Source organism: Dipodomys ordii, unplaced genomic scaffold, assembly GCF_000151885.1.
Source record: "Dipodomys ordii isolate 6190 unplaced genomic scaffold, Dord_2.0 Scaffold7, whole genome shotgun sequence".
Lineage (NCBI taxonomy): Eukaryota > Metazoa > Chordata > Mammalia > Rodentia > Heteromyidae > Dipodomys > Dipodomys ordii.
The window spans coordinates 1,863,303-1,879,906 of NW_012267223.1; the positions used below are offsets into that span (position 1 = coordinate 1,863,303).

The 16,604-nt window shown below is 58.5% G+C and overlaps 1 protein-coding gene across 1 annotated transcript in view; it reads left to right on the plus strand.

Moving 5' to 3' along the window:
- Dnah17 (dynein, axonemal, heavy chain 17) overlaps positions 1–16,604 on the plus strand; it is a 94,509-nt gene that overhangs the window by 8,637 nt on the left and 69,268 nt on the right. The window contains exons 11-23 of the mRNA XM_013036358.1: positions 3,141–3,406; positions 3,700–3,895; positions 5,400–5,546; positions 6,509–6,617; positions 7,429–7,532; positions 8,265–8,405; positions 8,853–8,996; positions 11,955–12,137; positions 12,908–13,159; positions 14,030–14,199; positions 14,584–14,806; positions 15,920–16,036; positions 16,178–16,264. Of these exons, the coding sequence (XP_012891812.1) occupies positions 3,141–3,406; positions 3,700–3,895; positions 5,400–5,546; positions 6,509–6,617; positions 7,429–7,532; positions 8,265–8,405; positions 8,853–8,996; positions 11,955–12,137; positions 12,908–13,159; positions 14,030–14,199; positions 14,584–14,806; positions 15,920–16,036; positions 16,178–16,264 (2,139 nt within the window). The remainder of the gene's footprint in view (positions 1–3,140; positions 3,407–3,699; positions 3,896–5,399; positions 5,547–6,508; positions 6,618–7,428; positions 7,533–8,264; positions 8,406–8,852; positions 8,997–11,954; positions 12,138–12,907; positions 13,160–14,029; positions 14,200–14,583; positions 14,807–15,919; positions 16,037–16,177; positions 16,265–16,604) is intronic.

Here is a 16,604-nt window from a genome sequence, read left to right on the forward strand (position 1 = left end):
ACACACACACACACACACACACACACACACACACACACACACACACAGCCTTTGTGGCAATATAATAATCAGTTAAGCCTTGGGCCAGTCAATCTGTGCTCCATGCAAAATATCAATGAATGCAAATGAATGCATCGCCTCCCCACTGTGGCTTAGGAACAATCCTTGGGCAGTGCCCACTGTAAAGCAGGCTATATCTGGATGGTGGCAAGTCTGGGGTCTCTTGTGTGGGGCAGAGGCTGGGGTCCACCGCCATCCTAACTCTGAGGGTGAGGTCACCGTCCAAGGAGCAGGTGGGGCCACTGGATGGAGAAAGACAGGAGTTAGGGCTCGTACTGCTTGAGCAATCCAGCAGGGTTCTCGTTCTCCTGGAACTGGAGAGGACCAGCGGCGGCCTGGGGAGGGGCCGGGTCAGGAGGGGCGGGTCTGGTGTCCCCGCAGGTCAGGTGTCTGGCGAGCTTCCTGCTCAGCTCAGCTGCAGCTCTTTGCTAACTCATGGATTTCACAAGGACATGCACAGATGGCCTGGGAGGGCCAGGAGCCTGGCTCGGGTGGCTGAGCACAGAACCTTGTCACCATTCCCTGGGGGCCTCTCCTCTGGCCATCTCCTACCAGAGGCCTCCTCCTCTTCCTCCTTCTCTCCTCTTCCTCTTCCTCCTTCTCCTCTCCTCTCTTCTCCTTTTCCTCTTCCCCCTCCTCCTCCTCTCCCTTTCTCTCCTACTCCCTCCTCCTTCCTTCTCCTCCCTCCTCTTCTTTCTCCTACTCTTCCTCCTCCTCCTCTCCTCTTCCTCCTCTTCTTCCTCTTCCTCCTCTTCTTCCTCTTCCTCATCTTCCTTCTCCTCCTCTCCTCTTCCTCCTCCTCCCTCTCCTCCCTTTCCACCTCCTTCTCTTCTCCCTTCTCCTCTCCTCTTTGTCTTGCTCTCACCTCCTCTCCTTTTCCTCTTCCTCCTTGTCCTTCCTCTTCCTCTTCCTCCTCCTCCCCCTCCTCTTCCTTTGATCCCTCCTCTTCCCTGCATGGAAGCATCTCCCTGCCCTTTCCCGTCTTCCCATGCCAGCTGATGTTTCCTCTTGGTTTCTTTCTTGGCTCATCCCTCCCTAGTCTTCTGAGCACTAGTGTCCTTGTGTGACCCTGGCCTCCCCAGCCCGGAGGCTGTGTGTGTGGCAGGACCCAGCCCTATACATCCTAGGAGCTTTGGGCTTTAGCTGTGGCACTGAAGGGGTGCTAGCAGAGGAACACTGGTACACAGCCCCCTTGGGCTATGAACAAAGCCTCTGGGAGGCAGAGGGTCTGAGCGAGTTCACTCCTTTAATGTGGAAGCCCAGTGGCTGGGCCTTAGTGAAAAGGCAAAGTGAAGCCTGGCACCAGCGGCTCACACCTGTAATCCTGGCAACTCAGGAGGCTGAGATCTGAGGACCACGGTTCAAAGCCAGCCCAGGCAGGAAAGTCCATGAGACACCAGAAAAGCCAGATGTGTAGCTGTGGCTCAAGTGGAGGAGTGCCAGCCTTCAGCAAAAACGCTTAGGGATAGTACCCAGACCTAGGTTCAGTTCCCAGGACCAGTACAAATAAAAGGGGGGAGGGACTGAGGGGAAAAGAATTGGTCTGGCCTGACTCTGACCACTGCTGGTCGGATGATTGTGGTGGTCAATCTCAGAGCTGTTTGGCCAGTTTTCCCATTGCTCTGGTACGCACTGAGAGAAAGACTGGTTCAACTCCAGCTTTCAGAGGCTTTCATCCCTGTTTGGTCTGCCCCATCGCTGTGGGGCAGAGGTCAGGTGGAATTTCATGGCAGGAAGATGTGTTAAGGAGGAGTTGCCTGTCTCATGGAAGACAGGAAGCAGGCAGAGAGGAAGGCGGCTCTAGCCAGCATCCTACTCCTTCCCCGTCTCTTACATCATAAGACCCCCTTGCTTTGCCTTCTCTGCCCCCATTGCTTTTTTCAGAGCAAGGCAAATCTGTCAGCAATGGCTCCTCTTGCCTGCGGAGCCCCAAGCTTTCCTGTCAGCCTTGGTTGTGGACAAGTAGTCTTTTCCACAGCCTCACTGTACTTTCTGACTGTTGGGTTCTTTCTGATCCACATCTTCATCCTGAAACCGGGTTTTCAGACCCCAGGCCCAGAGTCCAGGAGTCCCAAGTTAGGACTAGCCACCACTCACCTCCATATGCCAAACAAAGAGAGAGACGTGGTGAAGGGCAGAGACGGGCGTGTTGTTACGCGGCCGGCATGGGAAGACAGCACCCGGTGCATCTTCTCGAGCATTGGCCTCAGGTTAAATAGGGGGGTTGGGGGCGGGGTGAGGAAAGTGTGCAGAGCTGAAGCAGTCTCAGATCACAGGACTGCGGCTTGGTTGACCTTGACCCCAATCTTCATCCTTGAGGAGGTCCGGGAGAATTTCTTACCTGGTGACTGGACAGGAGTCCGTGTGATCTCCTGAGTTCTGGGCTGTTTCCTTCAAAAGGACAAGAAAGAGACCTGTGTGAGGGGCAGCTTACCTCCGCACTGACACTTGTTGAGAGCTTTCCTCCTGCAAACAGGATGAGCCCTTTGCAAAGGGACTGCAGCAGAAAATAGCTCAGGTCGGAGGTCAGAGGTCAGAGGTTGAAGGGCACAGACTTAGCAGGGGGTCTTTTAGTCAATTTACAGGCATTAGTAGAAACATCTTTTTTTGGGGGGGTCCGGTTGTGGGGCCTGAACTCTGGGCCTGGGCGCTGTCCCTCAGCTCTTCAGCTCAAGGCTAGCGCTCTACCACTTGAGCCACAACACCACTTCCGGCTTTTTTTTCTGCTTATGTGGTGCTGAGGAATCAAACCCAGGGCCTCATGCATGCAAGGCAAGCACTCTACCACTGAGCCACCTTCCCAGCCCAAGTAGAAACATCTCTTAAGTGGCCTCTTGCAGCTCCTCCTGGACTAGGGATAAATTCTCGAGGCCTCTGGACGGGCTTTCAGCAGGTGCTTGGGGCCCTGAAATGCAGCAGCTCGGGAGTCCCAGAGCGGCCATTTCGCCACCCGCCACGCAGGGCGGGGTTCCCGCAGCTTCCTCGTCTTCTTGGCCCTGGTGCTCAGCCCTTGCCTGTTTTGTGGCAAGCCGGGCACAGGGCAGGCAGAGGCCTCAGACTCACCCCTCCTGTGCCTGCAGCTCCTGTACATGTGCGGTGGCCTCCTGGAGCGGCCCCTGATCCTCGTCGAGGTGGTCCCCAGGTACTCCACCATGCTGGAGATGTTTGACGGGGAGCTGGACAACGCCAAGCTCCTCTATGACGCCCAGATGGCCGCGTCGGCCAACAACAAGATCCCCCCCATCCACAAAAACATGCCTCCCGTGGCCGGGCAGCTCAAATGGAGCCTGGAGCTGCAGGAGAGGCTGGAGGTGTCCATGAAACACCTGAAGCACATTGAGCATCCGTAAGCCTGCCGGGAGGTTCCTGCTGGTAGAGAGTGGGCAGGCCTGCCCCGCCCAAGCCCCGCCCACCCAAGCCCTGCCCCCCAGCCCAGCCTCTGCAAGAGCCACTCCCGGGGTTTGGGGGGCTGCCGATCACAGATTCAGGGGTTGGGCTCTATTTTCATATTCATCTGGTCAGCCTGGAAGGAACAGAACAGGCTGTGCCTCCCCGACTTGCCTTCAAAGGCACTGAGGAGAGGTCAGGGTTCAGCCTGGTCCCCTACTTGCACCCCCTCATCCCCTCGATCATATCCAGGGTCATGTCCAGTGTGGAGGCCAAGCTGACCTACAAGAAGTACGAGGAGATGATGGAGCTACTGCGTAACTACCGAGAGAAGACCTACCAGCGGTGGGTGCAGGGGGTGGACCAGGACTGCCACTTCAACCTGGGCCAGCCGCTGATACAGCGCGACGCCGCCACGGACCTCATCCAAGTCAACTTCAGCAAGGCGGTGGGTCCCCAGCCACTCGGGGAGGGGGAGAAGCCCCAGGCCCACCAAGGCTGCAGGCAAACATGTCCTGCCACAGCGTGTTCGGCATGTGTATGTGTGTGTGTGTGTTCCAGGTAGCTTGTAGCTCTGTGTCTTAGGGATGCCGGGAGATATAGCATCCTCAAAAACAGCTTCAGGGCTTGAGTTGTAGCTTGGCAATGGAGTGATTGTGGGCTGTGTGCAAGGTCTTGGTTTCCAAACCCAGCCCAACAAGAAAAAGAAGGCAGGAAGGCAGGAGGGAGGGAGGGAGGGAGGGAGGGAAGGAAAGCAGGCCTCTACAGGACCTAGAAAGATGGACTTACCACCCAAATTCCAGTCCAGCTATGGGTTCCAACACATCAGGCCAGGCTCCTCACTACAATGCACTCAGGAAGGAGACAGCACACAACACTGTGCACTATAGGAAGAGGAATGAGCACTGCAGCTCATTTTTGGGGTACAGACATGAGCTTTAGGTTTAAACAGAGGGAGAACTGGGGGGCAGGGGTGAGAATATTAAACAGGCAGCCGTGTGAACCATCCACGCATCCTTGGATGGCTAGGTGGGGCGCGGTCGCAATATGAATGTTATTTTTGGCTCTTGTCATATGATGAAATCCACAGTCCTGTCCTTTGTGATTCCTGGCAGCTGCCAAGGAAGGGCGCAGGGCAATGGCAGACATAAAATGGAGGTGGGAGGCCAAGGCCTGTGTCTCATTCCCCTTTGGGCCTTCTAGGGCCCAACTGAGGGGTCCTCTGAGCCCCTGATATAGTGTGGTTGGCCAATGTGGGCAAGCCAGAGATGACGACTGGTGGGGGCAGCAGTGGGCACAGGGCTGGACCTTGATGCACAGGGAAGGCTGAAGCAGGAGAGGGGCTGAGCCGCACACGGCTCGAGACTTGTCTATCTGGGCAGGAAGGAGTTCCAGGAAGCCAGGGAAGCCAGGGGCCTGGCTTTCCTGTAGAAACCTTTCTTTCCACTACATGCAAGTATTTACTGAGCACTGACTATGTGCTTTTGAGGAGCTCCGGTGCCCAGGAGGTGGGTGTGGCCTGTGGGAAGGTCATGTGACATGATGGAGGTCCCTGGGACCTTGCTGACAATGGAAATGGCTTAGGGGACAGAAGCAGTGTAAGATCACATGTGTGTGTGAGGAGGAGGGACATTCGGGAAGACCAGATCCCAGGGGGACCCCGGCGAGGTCCTTTCCTACACAGCCTGGGGTCAGGGGAAGGGGGCAGAGATGAGACATGACGATGACCTCACCCCAGGATGGTGCCCATGTCCGTGGTTTTCATTTCAGATAGATGGGCGGGGTGAGGACAGTGAACCTCTGGCCACACGGCCTGGGAACGGCCACAGGGCAGTGTCCCGCCCCAGCCCTCCCTCTCCTCACAGTGTCCCGCCCCCAGCCCTGCCTCTCCTCACAGTGTCCCGCCCCAGCCTCCCTCTCCTCACAGTCCGCAATCTTCATTTCCCTCTCAGTTGGTGGCAGTCCTGAGGGAAGTCAAGTACTTGAACTTCCAGCAGCAGAAAGACATTCCGGTTAGCGCCGAGAGTCTGTTTGCAGACAACGAGACCTTCCGGAAGTTCGTGGGCAACCTGGAGCTCATTGTGGGCTGGTATAACGAGGTGAGTACCGCGTGTTCCCGGATGGGCTTCGCCCAGCCGCAGTAAGGGAAGGCCTCCACGCCAAACAGAACACAGCAGTGGAGCTGAACGCCAGGATTAGTTCCAACCACTCTTCGTCATCCATGGGAGAGAAAACCAGTGGCGACAGCGAGGGCCAGTGACAGGAAGCAGGTTCCCACTGCCCTCGGGCAACGCCCCACAGTCTGCATATTTTGGATGATAGTAAACCCATTCCACGTAAGTGGCAGGAGGCAGCAAGCACTTCCTGAAGTCCGGGCAAAGATCACCAATGGCCAGCAGCGCCGCCCACCACGTGCAGGTGAGGCTGCGCATGGCGCGCCCAGAGGTGGCGGCCATCCATCCTCAGCCTCTGTGGCTCGAGGACCTGACGCAGAATCTCAAAGAAGCTGGTAGAAATGAGTCACTGCGATGGATAAGCCTTGGGGATAGTCCCTCCTAGAGCTCCTCCTTCCTGGCAAGGGGAACCCAGTGCCCCCCGAAAGCCAGAGTCTGGTGGACCCTCATGCACCCAGCTTCCTTTGAGGCAACCCCGGCTCATAGAACTTAGCCAGCTCGGGGCAATGGCAGTGGTGGTTGGCACCTTAAACCTACCCAAAGGCTAGGTGCTGGGGGTGGGAGGTGTGGCCTAGCGAGAGGAAGTTAGGTGTTTGGGGGTGTGTCCTTGAAGGGGGCCTCCTTACCCTTACCCCTGCCTTCCTCTCTCTTCCTGGCCACCCCAAGATAAGCAGCTTCCTTTGCCACACGCTTCTGTCACGGTGGCTCCGGTCCCCCAAGCAGCTGGGCCAGCCCTGGACTGAACCCTCCAATCTGAGCCAAAATAAACCTCTCCTCCTTGAAGTGGGCCTCCCAGAGAGTTTGCTGGCAGCGATGGAAAGCAGACCGACCTGGCCACCGTAATGGACCGGGGACAAAGCCTTAACCCTGTGGCCTTGGTTGTGCAGATCAAGACTACGGTGATGAGTGTGGAGTTTCCACTGATCAAGTCAGAACTGGAAGAAATTGATGTGAAATTGTCAAGTGCCGAAACCACCCTGTTCTGGAATGGTGAAGGTGTGAGGGCATTCAGCCCGGGGTGGGGTCCCCAGGGTGCCCAGTACCCAGCCTCAGGTCCCCCGGAGGGGTCACTGCTGCTGACTGCTAGGCCCATGCTGTAAACTGTGTTGGCATTCTGCCTCTGCTTGTCCAGACCAGAAGGTCCTGTCCTCCATGTCACGACCAGCATTGGGCAAAGACCCCCACCCCCCACCCCAGCAGCAGCCACGTTTCCAGTCTGGTCTCACGGGAGGCCTGGCCTTGCTCGCTTCCTAACCGAACGTGCACAAAAAGGCCACAAAGCAAGCGCTAGTCTCCGCTGGCTCAGGGTGGACGCTGGAAAAGTGGGAGGAAGTGGGGCACACAAATCTCCCTCCACCCAACACCAGACAGGAAAAGGCCCAGGCCTCCCCAAAGCCCCAGGAGCACCCCACTGTGCCTCCTTTCCCTGTGAGGCCTTTTGTGTGTCACTGGCCACCTTTCCCAGCCTCCTGGTGCGGCCGGCCCCTCAGTCTCAAAGAGAAGGTGGGACCAAGTGATCTTGTCATGTCACCCCCATCAGGGTGTCTGTGTAAGAGCTCCTGTCTTTCCCCTGTGCCCCATGGCCTTCTCCCACTGCCCCCAGGCCCCGCAGCCCTGGGCACAAAACCTCCAGTCTCTCCAGCACTCCGTGAGGGCCCATGGGGACGGAATGGGGACGTCTCTTCACACTGTAGAGCAGCAGCCGTGTTTTCTAGGCCGACCCAGGTCATGAACAATCAGACAGCCCAAGAGGAGTCTCTGCCCTGCCAGTGTCCTTAAGGAAAAGTCCTTAATGCTTTTGTTTCAGGTGTGTTCCAGTATATTCAAGAGATGCGGGAAATTCTACACAACTTGGAGACCAGGATGCAAAGGGCCAAGCAGAATGTAGAAGGAATCATCCAGGCCATGAGGGTGAGCACGCCATAGACAGGGCTTCCGGGAAGCCAGATGGAGCCGGGGAGGGGTCCATGGCCCATAATAAGAGGCCGAGGGACCCCATCCCCTAACGCCCTGGGCCAGTACAACGGCGTCATGGGGGGTCCCGAGGCAGAAAGAGCCCAGTCACTCTGGAATTCATTCTGCTCCATTCACCTGAGCTCATAGATGTATGTGCAAGAGCCCAGCCTGTGCCCCTCCATGCCAGGGCCCGGAAGGAGGGGCGGAAGGAGACTGGCTGAGGCTCAGCCCTCTGGGAGAGCACAAAAACAAGACAATTCTTCACCTCCAGCTCCTTCCGGAGCACTGTGGGGAGAGGGACTGCTCTCCCAAAGCCGGTCAGCAGCCCTAATTCACACCATCTCTTGTAGCTTTCTGCTCAAGGCTGGCACCTCCATATCTGCTTTTTACAGTTTGGTTGGAGATGCGAGTCTCTTGAATTTGTTTCCCACCTTGATCCTCACATCCTGGCCTCCTGAGTAGCTAGGATTACAGGTTGAGCACTGAGGCCCGGCACCGTTTGGGGTTGGGAGGCAGTTTTCAATGAGTGGGATCTCCATCCCCTCCCACGCTTCCTCGGGCCCTGGGTACGCTCAGGGCACAGACACCTCAGCTCCAGGCCAAGGCCTGAAGGGAGGAGGGCGCCCACCCAAGAGCAAGGGCCAGCATAGCCTCCAAAGCTGTCCCCACCCTGCCGTGCCCTGCCAGGACTGGTCAGCCAACCCCCTGTTTGAAAGAAAGGACAACAAGGAGGCGGCCCTGCTGGACTTGGATGGAAGGGTCGTCAACCTCAACAAGCGCTACACGGCCGTCAAAGAGGCGGGCATCAAGATCCAAGCCATGCTTGCGGTGAGGAGCAGGTGGGATCCTTGGGAGCTGGCCACAGAGGAAGAGTGCCACGGGCAAAGCCCATGATCTGCCACCGAATGCAGTTTACCCCCACACCCACCCCCTGCCATGTTTACCCCCCACACCCACCCCCTGCCATGTTTCAGAGCCTGGCTCCTCTTGTTGGGGGGGTGGGGCTGCCCCTCTGGTCTCAGGGGTTCAGAGCCCTTTTCTGCCTGCACAAAGCTGGTATAGGCAAGTGGCATGCCCCTACCAGGACACCAGATCTTCTTACCTGCGTCCCCCCCCCGCCCTGCCACGGGAGACCCTGGGCACATCCCGGGAGCTCAGAGCAGACCTTGGGGGGAAGGATGAGGTTGGGGGTCCAGAGCGTCCTGAGACAGACCGAGGAAAGAGGAGGAGGGTAGATGGGGGCTCCCCTGGCCAAACTCCTGCCTCCATGTGCAGGAGAACTTGGAGCTGTTCAAAGCAGACGCCACAAGCCAGTCCTGGAAGGACTACGTCAGCTACGTCGACAACCTGGTCTTAGATGAGTTTGACCATTTCATCCGCAAATCTCTAAACTACCTAACGGACAACATGGTGATGGATGTAAGTCGTCAACAGAGGGGTGTGTGTGTGTGTGTGTGTGTCTGTGTGTGTCTGTGTGTGTGTGTCTGTGTGTGTGTCTGTGTCTGTGTGTCTGTGTCTGTGTGTGTGTCTGTGTCTGGGTGTCTGGGTGTGTGTGTGTCTGTGTGTGTGTGTGTGTGTGTGGCAAGAGCTGTGTTGGAATCGACCATTTGGACCCATGCTTGCTGCACAGGTGGTGTACTGATGAGCCACACCTCCGGCCCTTTTTTGGCACTGGTGCATTTTGGGACAGGGCCTCCCCTCCTGCACTGCAATCCCCCTAAGTTAAGCTCCCCATCATGTCCTGAAGTGAGATGGAGGGCCTGGGCCCCCACACGCAGCTCCTGGTAGAGAAAAGGGGGCTGTGCACACTTTTCTGCCCAGGCTGGCCTAGAACTGCGTTCCTCCCGCTCAGTTAGGATTACAGGTGTGAGCCACTGCTCCTAGCTATGCCGTGGAGCTTGTTGATGGAGGAGCAGGCTACCATCATTTTACAGGTCAAAAGACCTGTCAGTTCTGCCTGGAGTGACCAAGATGTCCAGGGTTTTGTTTTTGTTTTATTGGTGGGGCTGGGGGGGGGTACTGGTCGTGGGGCTTGAGCTCTGGGCCTGGACACGGTCCCTCAGCTCTTCAGCTCAAGGCTAGCGCTCTACCACTTGAGCCACAGCACCACTTCCACCACTTTCTGGTGGTTCATTGGAGGTAAGAGTCTCACAGACTTTCCTGCCTGCCTGGGCTGGCTTTGAACTATGATCCTTAGATCTCAGCCTCCTGAGAGGCTGGATGACAGGCATGATCCACCAGCGCCTGACTTGTCCAGGTTTTAGAACAGAAAGCCTTGCCTTCTCAGCCCCCGGCCTGCAGGACAGCAGGTCTCCTTGGATTTGCCACAGCGCCAATCCGCTGTTGAAGGCCCAGGGGGCCCGCCCTGCTGCTGAGGGGAGAAAAGCAGTACCGCGGTCCCCGGTGCACAGGATGGCAGAGCGGCGTCCTGCCAGCCGCTCCAGCCAGCAGCCCCTGCCCGGCTGCCGGGCTCACCAGGAGCATTAGATAGGGTAATCAGGAGGACGTATAGGTGAACTCCACGGAGACATTCACTAGAGTTTGCCAAGGTGATGGCCCATTCCCTACCATGTTCCTGTGCATGTGAGACCTGGGGCTTGAACTCAGGGCCTGGGCGCTGTCCCCGAGCTTTCTCTGCAAAGGCTAGCACTTTGTCACTTAAACCAGAGTCCCACTTCTGGCTTTTTTTGGGGGGTAGTTTATTGGAGATAGGCATCTCACAGACCTTCCTATCAAGTTGACTTCAAACCGCCTCTTGAGTGAACTGGGATTACAGGCATGAGCCACTGGTATCTGATGCCCATGTTCTCTTTATTACAAAGGTTCCTAAATGATCCCAAGTACTACCGGTAAGGTGAGATGGAAGCAGCCCACAAATAGGAAGGGGGCTCAGACCAATGTGGGAGGCAGGCGAGCTGTGTCTGACCTCCATGGTGATCTCGGCCCATGCTCCGCTGCTATAGCCAAGTCACAACCACACCAGGCCAGGTGGCTCCCGGTCAGCATGGATAGTCAGGAAATTGAGATCTGGAGGATCACAGTTCAAAACCAGCCCAGACAGAAAAATCTACAAGATTCTATCTCCAAAAAAAAAAAAAAAACAGCAAGAAGTCAGTCTGGAGGCATAACTCAACTGCTAGAGCACATGAGCAAGAAAGACCAGCAAGCATAGGCTCTGAGTTCATAACCCTGCAGGGGCAAAAAACAAAACTGATCATCACAGAGTAGGTCACTAACACACGGAAGAGGTTTATCTCAGGGGTAATGTGGGAAGTGTGTGGCGGCAGGGCCTCTCATGTGGAGGGTCTCTGCTCTGGGTGGGCCGGAAGGTGGGGGGTTAGGAAGGAGGGGAGTTGCCCCAAAGGCCTGCTTGGAAGTGAGCGGGTGGAGCCTCCTGCTGGGGCCGCACGTGTGGGACGCGCCTTTAAGCCGTGGCAGTGCCCAATCGCAGCCCCCAAACTTGGTGGAAAATGATCCCCACCATGGCGTGGGGGGGACGGTTCACCAAGGGGCTCCCAGCATGGCAAGGGGTCACCAATGGTGGTAGTGGCGTCAAGGGTCATCACCAAAACCATGATGATGCCCACCCTGAAAACGAAGTGCCTTCCGCAGTTCCCAAGTCCTGGCCCTGCAGGTCAGTTCTCGGAGGGCATCGCAGGCTCCGCCTGGCAGCCCGCCCCAGGCCTGGGGAGCTCACGGGCCAGGGCCCACAGAGGGACTTGGGGCCTAGGGGAGGTTGGAGGTCGTGGTACGGGCCAGGCTGCTGGGGGGGTGGGGGGGGCCTCAGTGGTGTGGCAGGGAGGGCCCTATGGCTTAACCCCGGCCCAACTCCTCAGGCCTGGGCCTCATACCCACCGCATCGCTGCAATCTTGTGGAAGCAGTCAGAGCTGCGGCCTGGCACCCAGCAGCCGGCAGTGGGTCTGCGAGGGATGTGAGCGTTTGTCTGTTTCCATACCCACTGCAGGTGTGATTGGTTCACTCATTCATTCATCCTGATGGCAATCCAGACAGGAAGTACAGCCAGTGCTCCTGTCCTGTAAAGCTAGGGTCTGCGTTGTAGCTTTGTGGGAACTGGGAGTGAGGCGACTGTCCGGGATTGTGCAGCCATTGCTCGTGCAGGGCTTTGAACCGTGTGCTCACCTCCCTCCCCAGACCCTGCCTTCCTCTGGCCTGGCCTGGCCTGGCCCACCGCCGGCTCTGGGGCCAGGGCCCAAGGGGAGGGTGCTCACTCTATGATTCAGGTCCCCTGGAGACAGCTGCACCCTCGTGGGTGCCTGGTGTGGCCAGCCAGAGTGGACAGTCCGGAGTGAGCAGCCTGGGTGCTGAGCGCTGCGCTGTGGAGGCCGATTCCCTGACCCCAGGACGGTTCCTTTCAGGAAGATATCGCCCCGCTGTTTGAGGTCCGCATGGAGCTGGACGAGGAGGGGCTGACCTTCAACCCCTCGCTGGAGATGGGCCTGGACGAGGGCTTCCTGTCGCTGATCGAGGGCCTGGTCAACGACATCTACAATGTGGCCAGGCTCATTCCCCGCCTGGCCAAGGGCAGGATAAGCTACAAGGTCAGTGGCGGCCCCGAGCCCTCCCCCAGGGGCTCCAGCGGCTTTTCTAGCCCAGAGCTAGCGCCTAACCGATGTGTGTGCGTGCAACCACCCGAGGCTGCCGCTGCCTGCCACTCTCCCCCTCCTTCCCCCCTCCCCTCCTCTGAGTTCAAGCTGCAGTACCAACACAAAACAAGAGCAGAGCACACATGTACCCATGCGCATGCGCATGCGTGCACGTGCATGCGCCATGCACATGCACACCTCACTTGGGAATTCTCAGTCACATGAGCCCATGGCTCTCTTTCTGCTTGTACCAGCTGTGCTGTGCTCACTCACCTCACACAGGCCTCCTGAGCACTTTGTTCCAGCCATTGCTTCCTCCCGCCACAGGGCCTTTGCAGGTGCTTTTCTGTTGCCCAGAAAGCTGCTTGTCTTGCTTTGTCCACCCACCTCTTAGCCCATCGCCATTTCCTCTGGGGCCTCCTTGGCTCTGTGGTGACTGAGGCAGGGTCCAGAGCCACCTGTGCTGCTTCCACGCGGCTCTGACGAGTGTCCACCTGCCCAGCCCCGCTTGCCTGCCCGGGTGGCTGGCCCAGCGAGGCCAGGCAGGTGAAGGGTGAATAAGTCCATGTGCCAGTCACCTCAGGTCTACCCAAGGGGAGCCCGGAGAATGCCACATGTTGACCAGCTCCGTTTCCCTCCTGGCGAGTTCAGGAAGGTTCAGGCCAGGGACTGCAGGGCGGTGGGCCGCGCTCCTCAGCGGCCGGCTTCCCTCCACCCCCTGGCAGTCAGAGCTGGAGGACATGACGGACCTCATGGAGATTCGGGAGGAGCTGTCCAACTTGGTGATCACCGCCATGAAGGAGGCGGAGGACTACCAGGACTCGTTCGAGCGGTATTCCTACCTGTGGATGGACGACCCCCAGGAGTTCATGCGCAACTTTCTGATCTTCGGGCACGCGCCCACCCTGGAGGAGCTGGAGATGCGGCCAGAGAACCTGCCCAAGACGCCGCCCACCCTGGACCAGTTCCAGCTGCAGGTGCCCCGCCCCCCGCCCCCTTCCTGCTCCCTCCCCGCAGTTTGTAGGCTCGGGCCTGGCCTGGCCATGGCACGCAGCTCCAGGAACAGCCTGAGACATCTTGTGCCTAGCTCTGTGGTGGCGAGGACAGAGGGACACTGGGCCTCTGTCTGATGTCAGGCCCTGAGAGAGCCTGAGGAAAGGGGACCAAGGCCACGCATGGCTGGAGGCCGGGCCCTGGCACAGGTGGTGTGGGTGAAAAGCAAGTTCGGGGTGGGGGGTCTTTGCTCCCGCTGGGTGCTCTGGGAGAGTCCAGCCTTCCGGGGTCAGCTCACCTGTGAGCCCCAAGGCTACTCCCATGGCCCAGTAAGAAGCAGAGTCTAACCAGGCACCCGAGGCTCAGGCCTGCCACCCAGGCAAGTCAGGGGCTGAGATCTGGGGAATCGCAGTGCGAAGCCAGCTCAGGCAGGAAAGTCTGAGAGACTCTTATCTCCCATTAACCACCAAAAATAAAAGCCAAAGGTGGAAGTGTGAGTCAAATGGTAGAGTGCCAGACTTGAGCTCAGGGACTAGATCCCCAGATCCCGAGTTTAAGCTCCAGGACTGGCATTGGGGGAGGGGTGCTCTGTGAGCCATCCCCCAGGGAGGAGACAGCTGTGGCGTTAAGGGGCCCTAGGATAAGTGACCACAGCTGCCAGTGAAGGTTCTGCCCGCTCTTCCTCCCTCTGCCCCTCTGTGGGAGGAGGGGGCCTGCCAGGAGCCCTGGGGTGGGAGAGGGGGGAACAGCTTGGCCTCCCACAGCTGGGGACTCCAAGGGACCATGCGCTCCGCTCCCCCCCCCGGGGGGGGGGGCATCCAGCCCAGATGGAGCCATGGGCGGGTGTCTTGCAGATCGACTCCTACGAGAAGCTGTACGAGGAGGTGTCTAAGTGCGAGAACACCAAGGTGTTCAATGGCTGGCTGCAGTGCGACTGCCGCCCCTTCAAACAGGCCCTGCTCAACACCATCAAGCGCTGGAGCCTCATGCTCAAGCGCCACCTGAGCAACCACGTCATCAACAGGTGGGCGGGGCCCTGTGGAGCCCGGGACACGCGGGGGGGGGGGGGGGGGGCGGGGGGGGGGGGGGGGAGGACGCGGGAGACAGTAAGGACCGGACTTTCTCCATTTCTCCATCGCCTTTGGCCCCATGAGGTGGAGGAAGGCTTGGGGGATGGGGGCTGGTGGGAAAGCTGGTATCCCAACCAGCAATGGTGGAATGCGAGTCTGGCCAGGACCGGGCCGGACCAGGAGAGGACCCCTCCAGGGTGGCCCGCGGAGAGCTCTCTGAGCTAGGGCCTTGCATCCGAGCTGAGCCGGCCAGGCATGGGGGTGACCAGCAGCCCCCACTCCCCCCGTGGAGTGGATACCGAGTGGCATGTGGCCCCTCACCACCCCCCCCACCCCAGTCTCTCAGACCTGGAAGCCTTCATGAAGGTCACCCGCTTGGGCCTGACCAAGCAGCTGAAGGAAGGGGACTACGACGGCCTCGTGGAGGTCATGGGGCACCTGATGAAGGTCAAGGAGCGGCAGGTGGCCACCGACAGCATGTTCGAGCCCCTGAAGCAAACCATCGAGCTGCTGAAGACTTACGACGAGGAGATGCCAGAGGAGACCTACTTGAAGCTGCAGGCAGGTGGCAGGCGGGCGTGGGAGACGCAGCGTCACCAGGGCACAAGTGGGGCATGGCAGGCTGAGGGTCAGTGCGGGTGAGGCGGAGAAGGAGCGGGTGCCACAGGTATCTGGGAGACCCCGCGGAGAGGCCGCGGAGGCCGAGGCCTGCCCTGCAGTCCCTGTGGTGTGGGCCTTAGCTAACTGGCACTGTGCCTTGGGGTTCAAATCCAGGCCCACACAGCTGCTGGGCCCCATCGGGGGCAATTGGGCTGTAACGCTGGCAGGTGAGGCCTGCACCGGAGAGGACTCACGGTATTCCCTCCATTGGGTGGGAGAGATTGTGGGCCCAGCTGCTTTTATTTTTTAAATACTTTATGGTTAAAAAAAAAAGCACAGTATTTGTGTAAGTGTGAAAAACTTGCGAAAATGCAGAAATGTGTGTGACTGTGAGAACCATTGTAGAAAGGGGCGCGGGGGGGAGGGGAAGGATGGAAGGTCCATTCTGGGGGTGGATGGACACACATACACCTCACACACTCACACCAAGATGCACACAAGTGTGATCACATAGGCACATGTACACACTTGCCGAAATAGGACGTATACACAAACAGAAATGCATGCTCACACATTCACATGCACACATAGATGCATGTGTATAAAGACATACCTGTGTGAGCGTATGTGCACATGTGTGTACATGCACACAGTGTGTATGCACAAATGTGTATGGGTCACATGCATGTACTCACATGAGTGCCTGAAAAGTGTTCTCTGGCCCAGGCACAGGTACACACTCACAAAATAATACGTACGCCTGTGCACACCTAAGCACACATGCAAGTCTCCTGCATATGTACACGCAGGCTTGCAAAGAAAGTCACACATGACCAAGGCGAGCATGTGTGTACATAGGTGCGCCCAAACACGCATGCGTACTCACACATGCACACCCATGTGCACACAAAAGCGGATTTGGCTTCCGAAACTTGACAAGAAGTGAGGGTGCCGAGCCTCTTCCTGGTTCTCACGTGGGGGGGGTCACAGGGAGGGCGGGCGTGGGGACTTGGTGCTATTGTTGCTATTTCCCGTGCATCTGTGGAGAAGAGACACGGCCTTTGCATTCGGTAGGAGCTGCCGGAGCAGTGGACCAACACCAAGAAGCTGGCAATCCAGGTGAAGCAGAACGTGGCCCCCCTCCAGGCCAACGAGGTGAACATCCTGAGACGCAAGTGCCAGCACTTTGAGGTACAGAGGCTGGGCGGCCAGCGGCTGGGCAGCGGCTGGGCAGCGGGGGGTGGGCGCGGGCAGGAGGCGGAGGGCTCACATGGGGGGCTCTCTGGCGTGGCCCCGGGGGCAGCCACGTCTCTGCCATTGTTGTTCTCATAGCTCAAGCAGCACGAGTTCAGGGAGAAGTTCAGACAAGAAGCTCCATTCCTCTTCAGCAGCACCGAGCCCTACAAGTCCCTGAACAAGGTACGTGGTGAGGGACTCAGGCACTGGCAGGCCTGCTGCGGGCCTGCCGCTGGCCTGTACTTTCTCCAGCTGCTCCCCTTAGGAACCCAGAGACGTGGGCCCCATGCCCCTGGCCCTGGATGGGCGCCAGGCAATGCCCCTGGCAGAGCATGGGCGGCCCAGGCTGAGTCTTCCCTGGAGCATGGGCCTCCTTGGTGCGTGGGGCAGTGGGTGGGCACGGGGGGCTGGATGGGCAGAGGGCATGGTGGAGGCCGGAGGGCTGAGCAGTTGGGAGCAGGGCGGGTGACGGGGCCGGGGCACAGGGCTGGGGAAGGCCAGCGGTTGGTGTTTCCTGCTCCAG